Source organism: Phalaenopsis equestris, unplaced genomic scaffold, assembly GCF_001263595.1.
Source record: "Phalaenopsis equestris unplaced genomic scaffold, ASM126359v1 Scaffold000263, whole genome shotgun sequence".
In the NCBI taxonomy this organism is placed as follows: Eukaryota; Viridiplantae; Streptophyta; class Magnoliopsida; order Asparagales; family Orchidaceae; genus Phalaenopsis; species Phalaenopsis equestris.
This window is the reverse complement of record NW_018164705.1, coordinates 198,310-205,587: the sequence shown is the minus strand read 5'-3', so window position 1 is coordinate 205,587 and position 7,278 is coordinate 198,310. Positions and strand designations below refer to the sequence as shown.

At 36.1% G+C, this 7,278-nt stretch overlaps 1 protein-coding gene across 1 annotated transcript; it reads left to right on the top strand.

Annotated features, from left to right (window-relative positions):
- The first annotated feature begins 2,734 nt into the window (after positions 1–2,734).
- Positions 2,735–5,028, top strand: LOC110024624 (pentatricopeptide repeat-containing protein At5g44230). Its single transcript, XM_020724696.1, has one exon. The coding sequence runs from the start codon at positions 2,750–2,752 to the stop codon at positions 4,655–4,657; it is 1,908 nt and encodes a 635-aa protein (XP_020580355.1). The 5' UTR covers positions 2,735–2,749; the 3' UTR covers positions 4,658–5,028.
- The last annotated feature ends 2,250 nt before the right edge of the window (positions 5,029–7,278 follow it).

Genomic DNA, 7,278 nt, shown 5'->3' with positions numbered 1-7,278 from the left:
AATAGTTCAAAATAAGTAAAAGTTCATAAATGGATGTAAAATTTGTCTTCCTAAATAAAAAATTTCAAGGAAGAAGCTTACACTTAATAACCATAATGTTCATAAATCAAGGGGCAGGATGTCAAGAGGCTAAAGTTGCAATAGTTCAAAATAAGTAAAAGTTCATAAATGGATCTACCTAAATAAAAAATTTCAAGGAAGAAGCTCACACTTAATAAGCATAATGTTCATAAATCAAGGGGCAAGATGTCATGATGCTAAAGTTGAAAAAAAACACTTTACAGTTTGAAGCAAGTTTCAAAAGCATGATATAAAAATTGACAAGTATTCTTTGCACCAAGTGATCTTATAAGCATGCACTCTATGCCAAAATTTAATATGAAGAAATATTATGAATTTGCATATATGTTGATGAATTGATCTACATTGACAAGCATATTGAAGAAATTTAAGATAGAAATTATAAAGCATTTTGAGATAATTGATATCAAACTCATGACACATTATCTTGTTATTGAAATCATATCAAGAGAATACATTTTCTCTTGCAAGAATAATATGTCAAGGATATTAATCTCACAAGTTAAAATGAATAATTAAAAGCAGATAAGAACATAAATGAAATGCAATGTCAAGCTTGAGAAAAGAGAAAGTGCAAATTCAACACCTTTCAAGAGCTTGAGAAAGGCCTAATATTCTCGATGTTCTTAGGCATGTCAATCTTTACATGGAACATCCAATAACCACTCATTTTGTGGCTGCAGAGATAATTCTTCACTAACTTTAAGGCACGACCAAACTTGGCTTACTTTATTCATTTTAACGCTTATAAAATTCTTTTATATTACCACTCATTTTGTGGCTGCAGAGATAATTCTTCACAAACTTTAAGGCATGACCAAACTTGGTTTAATTTATTCATTTTAACACTTATAAAATTCTTATATATAATGTGGGGAATGAGAAGAAGATATTAATGATTTTTTTTTATTTGTATCTTTGTATAGTAGAAATCACATTCATTTGACCTGAAAAAATTTGATTGTCATCCTTTCAACATGGTATCTAGATGTTTAAACTAAGTATGTAGATGTTACATCATATTTTTTTTCCATGAAATTTGACTTTATAATTTGTTGCACGAAGCAAACATTTTGTGATTAAAACCAACCAACAGTTTCATGGACAACAAATTAACAATATAGCTTTGGCCAAGAATTCAATGCTAGAAGAGATAATTGCTTTAAAAGTGATATATCGTAAAAACTCATATGTAAACCCATTTAACAAGTATTATCTTTGGCCAAGAATTCAATGCTAGAAGAGATAATTGTTTTAAAAGTGATATATCGTAAAAACTCATAAGTAAACTCTTAGATTATATGATCAAATTTTAAACATTTTAGCGAAGCCACTTAAATATAAAATCTTTTATAGATATAAGAAATTTGCTTGGAATCATAAAATAAGTTTAAGAGGGGGCATTGAATAGTAAACTCATTAAAATTTCAAATGCTAGGAAATCTATGTGAAAGATAATGTGGTAAGTTACATTAGTGCTTAATAAATGATTAATATTATTTTGATATTGAATAATGTTTGGCATGGATAAATTTTTTAATATATACAAATACTTATGCATAAAATAAGAAGCAACTAAAAGGGAAGAAGGAGAAAAAGAAACATTTTTTCTGAAAAAAGTTTATTAAATGAGTTTGAGTATTATATTATGATAAAACTTGTGAGTTTGAGTATGTGTGATAATTTCTAATAAACACAATATAAATGATTAACACCAACATCCAGACATCGACCTATTTAGACTTAAATTAAATTGTCACACATGACATTCTTGATTTTTTTCTTATTACCACCAACAAACACGACCTAACATACTAATGGATAGAAGTTGAGACTCAAGGGAAATTTGTATATGAGACATATAAGTTGAACATAAAGACATTATAACACAATCATACATAAATAATTAATGGACAATATGACAAAGAGCTAGTATAAAAAATTTCATTATATCATTCCAAGAAGTTACATTCATTCTTCATCTCAAGATTGAGATATATTGTTGCCTTAAGACAACTAAGAAAATTCAAGGTCTACAATGCACTCATTCAGAGAGATCTTTCATCTGCCTATGAGTGGTGTATGAAAAGGAGAATATTTGAAATTAATGGCTTAACAAGTATTTTGAAGAGACGGATAATAATATCAAAAAGATAAATAAATAATAAAAACTTGAATTTTAATAGTATGAACTAACAAAAAAAAAATTAATAAAAAATTTATAAATAAGAATATTTTATAATCAAGAATAAAATGCTAAATATTATAGTTAAATCAAATTCATCAACTATCAATTCTACCCCAAAACTCATTGTAATATTTTATTTCATATGTTGCCAATGAACTTACCATAAAACTATTTCTTATCTTATTTGGTATTTTTTGTCTTGACACTTAACTTTTGAAAGACATGTTATGTTATTACTGTTGAAATATATAGAGTGTAGATTAATTGAATCAATCAATCCATGAGAAAATTAATGATAAATTTTCTTGTCTTTGGCACATAAAACTTATAAATAGATTCTGAATATTTTTTTGCTTGATTAGTTTCAATTTCAAACTACTCTAATTAAAATTTTAAGGTGCCAAATATTATTACTTTTAAATGATTCATGTCTAATCTCAAAGATTTAAAGTGAAACATCAACTAACGGCTCCTTTTAGGATGAAATCGGACTCTACTCTCTTCTGCCTCCCGCCACCTCTTCCTCCTTCCCCTCGCCACCGGGCCCTCGACTCCCTCCTTTTCTCCGCCATTTCTTCCTCCTCCTCAGTCCTCCAACTCCGTCAGATACACGCGCTCCTCCACCGCTTCGGCCTCCATGCCAGCAGTTTCCTCGTCGCCAAGCTACTACGCCGTTTTACCGATTTCGGCATCCTCCCCCCTAACCCCTATCCGTCTCTGATTTTTTCCCAAGTCCCTTCTCCCAATTCCTTTCTCTGGACTGCCTTCATCCGCTCCCACTCTCCCTTCCTTTCCTCTGCTTCTACTGATGCCGACTCTCCCCTCGCAGTCTACTCCCTCATGCGACGCCAATCTCCACCGCCGCCTCCTCTCTCCTTTACTTTCACTGCTCTTCTCAAGTCTGCCCAATGTATATCTGACGGCATCCAAATCCACGCTCAAACCATTTCCATTGGTGGCTTCGACAGTGACCTTTTCGTCCTCAACACCCTCATTGACATGTACATTCGCTCTGGCCATTTGAGTCACGCCCGCCAGGTGTTCGATGAAATGCCTGTTAGGGATGTGCTGTCCTGGACCTCTCTTGTTGTAGCGTACAGTAGAAATGGAGATATGGATTCTGCTGCTGGGCTCTTCCATCTTTCTCCGGTGAAGGACTTGGTCGCTTGGACTGCTATGATTAGCGGCTATTCCCAAAATGCCAAGCCAAGGGAAGCTTTGGTTGTTTTCAAGGAAATGCAGGCAGCCGGCGTTGTCTTTGATGATGTCTCTTTGGTTGGTGCGATCAACGCATGTGCTCAATTGGGCACATGTAGCTATGCCTCTTGGATTCGTCAGGTTGTTGATCAGGCCTGCATTCCATTAAATGCATTCATTGGGTCGGCTATGATTGATATGTACGCAAAATGTGGTCTGATTGATGATGCTCAGCACGTGTTTGGTCAAATGTCTGATAAGGATGTTTATTCTTACAGCGCAATGATTTCAGGTCTTGCAGCACATGGCAGGGCTGATGAGGCAATCTGCTTATTTGAGTTCATGGTGAGACACACAGATGTGCGGCCCAATCGTGTCACCTTCGTTGGGGTGCTCACAGCTTGCAGTCATGCTAATTTAGTAGAGAAGGGCCGTCACTACTTTCTGATGATGAATGAGTACAGAATCACTCCAGATGCTGGCCATTATACTTGCATGGTTGATTTGCTTGGCCGTGCCGGGCTTGTTGATGAAGCACGGAAGCTAGTTCAGTCTATGCTTGTCGAACCAAACGGAGCAGTTTGGGGTGCGTTGCTTGGTGCTTGCAGGATCCATGTGAAGCCTGACATAGCCAGAATTGCTTCAGAACATATATTCAAACTTGAACCTGACTGTATTGGAAACTACATTGTGCTCTCAAATATCTATGCTTCGGCTGGCATGTTGAATGAAGTGTCTAATATAAGAAAAATGATAAGAGAAAGGGGGCTGAGGAAGAACCCAGCTTCTAGTTGGATGGAGTCTGGTGATGGTGTTATCCATGAGTTCTTTGCAGGCGATGATTTGCACCCGAGATCGAAGGAGATAAAAGAAGTATTGGAGAATCTGTTGCAGAGATTGAGGTTGGTTGGTTATGTGCCTTTACTGAGCTCAATTGTTTATGACATGAGTGATGATGAGAAGGAGAGGATTCTGAAGGGCCATAGTGAGAAGCTTGCCTTGGCCTTTGGCGTGCTAACAACTGCTGTTGGGGGTGTGATAAGAATTATGAAAAATATCAGAATCTGTGAAGACTGTCATCTGGTGATGAAGATGTCATCTGGGGTTATTGAAAGGGAGATTGTTATTAGAGATAGCTTGAGATTCCACCATTTTAAGAGAGGAGCTTGCTCTTGTCATGATTTTTGGTGATGATGTAGAGGATTGGCTTGTGATTTTTCAATCAATTGTGAATCACAAAGCTGAGCTATTGTATAATTAGAGAATAACTGATATTCTTAGGAGACATTTTTATGTTTGAAGAGGAGACTAAAGAGGATTTATTTAAATCTTATATAAGCTCAATGAGATGAGGAATAACTAAGCTATGTAAATTCCTGGTGGAATGGAGAATACATTTTTGACCTGTTGGTTTTATGTACTTTAATAAAAGGTTTACAAATATGAAAGCAAGACGAGAACATAGGGCAGTTAGGGATCTACTTGTTCATAAGATGACCACTACTGGCTTCTTAAATCCTTCTGTGATTTCTATAGCATGTTGTTGCTTGCTAGAGGACATCTTCTGCACTAGTTGTTGGGGTGGTTGTTGCATCATCTATATATAAATATCTATGTCTATCTCTCTCTCTCTCTCTCTCTCTCTCTCTCTCTATATATATATATATATATATATATATATTGTTGGATCCTAATTTATCTGTAAATTTTTACCACCAAGGAAAGTGTTTGAAAGAGTGATGAGTCCAAAGGACAAAATAAATGAGAAGAAATGGATTCATTCAATGTGTAGTAAAAATAAAGGACTATATGAATAGTAAGAGATGTATAATATGTCTCCTTTGTCTCTTTCTCCGATCATGTTAGGATAAGTTATATGGGCTAGCCACTTATGTTCATTATGATCTATCTTTTTCTAGTGTGCTCGTAATTATAACCCCTTGTAACACATCTCCTTGGTAATTTTTCCATGTATCAATGTCCACTCTTCTGCTTTTTAGCCTTCAATAATGCTTTTGTAAGCCTTTTCGGCTCCGAGGTGAGTTGGCGGTGTCATTTTAGTTATCTAGAGGAACTTATCATCGAGTTCATTACATGCGCCTGGCCAAGTTGGTTTCTTAGGCAAGTTGGTCAAGTTGTCTTTTTTGAGTGGCATTAGCTGACCTCGTTGAATGAGCTATTTGGATGAGCAGTCTGGCTGTGCTGCTCTGTTGTATTGTCTAAATAGCTCCCATCACAACTTGAATCCGATCTAAAGTTTTGATTGTACATATTTGGTTCATCAATTCTCTTATTTATTTGTTAGTTCGGGCCCTCAACCATTTTTCTTAAATAGTGGGGAAAGGGCACTCGCTAATCATCCTTATCATAAGTTTGCTTCTTTCACTTCCAGTATTTGTTTCTCAGCCATGTTCCTCTTGCTGTAAGACTGAAGAACAGAATATGTCTCGATTCCGAAGGTCTAGCTTTTAAAATGGTTGTTTGTGAAGCAAAAGATGAATGCAGTTATGAAAATAGTAAGAAAAGGATTAAGCTTGCAAAAGAATGTATTGTAAATTTTCAAGAGAGGATTCCTTCTTCGACCTCTGCTATGGATCTTAAGTCTATTGAGGAAGTACCACATGTAATGGAGCCTATGCCTGCTAAAGAAGCTCCAGTCTCGAATTCGGCTCTAGAGGAGTTCAAGGGAATGAGCGAACTATCTATTTCTACTTAGATAGAGTCGGGGTCAGAATGTTTGAGAAACAATCACATTTATGCTTATCGTTTGTTGATAACTCTAATAAGTTTGAATTAGTTTTGCAGTTGGGTTCATATTTAGTAAACTCATGGGTAAAAGATTGGTCGGTAGACCAACTTGCCCAAATGGATGAGGCAAATGTACTAAACTTGAATGAAGCATTCACCTTTCCAGAGGGGAATTCTGACTCAACCGAGGAGGGGTCTATGCAACATATTACAGAAGAAATTTCCCATCCTCTAGTTGGAAAAACTGCTTCTATGGCCATAGGTGAAAACTCGCCTACTAGAGGTATGGCATCTTTGAATGCTTTTCGGTGTGTAATTGGTTGTGGTGTTTAAAGTGTGGCGGCTGCTTGGCTCCTTGCAGGTGTCCATTTTGGTGGGTGAGTTCAAATTGAGATTCATGCAACTGGTGTATATTCTGGAGATGTAAGGAGAATTGAAGAGCTCTCCTCAGAAATGTTTTTGTCCATCACTGCGTCTAATACAGAACTCTAGTAACAATTGTCTATGTTGAAGTGTACGATGACCGAGTTGAAGAATGTATGCGAGGCATTAAAGAGGGACATGACTAATTTGAATGACATGCTCTGACTCTCAAAAGATACTTGGTGTACACTCATTCAAGCTTAATTCATGGTAGAGTGGTGAGTTCATGTTAAGCTGGTTGATAAGAATTGGTTAGATTCTTTCTAAGGCAGCTTCAGATTGGTGTTTTTATTCTTTTGTGAACCAACATGACTGCTTTTATAGTAATTGGTGTGTTTTTCTGTATTGGCCCTACTAAGTTGGTGACTTTTACCATTCTTCGTAGTTTGGGTGTGGTATTGGAAATATGGAAACTTTACTCTTACACTTTTGCCCTTGTGATCATTACTTTCTCGCTTAAACATCCATCTTCACCATATAAATCCCAGCGCTCTATCTTATTTTTTTCTAGCATGTTGTCTTCTCCACAAAAACATGGTGCTTTATTTCTTAGCTTCATGATTGAAAATGGGCTTTTTCATCTTCTACAGCAACAAGGCCTTCGTGGAACTTGAGTTCACTCATAACTAACATCTCCGATG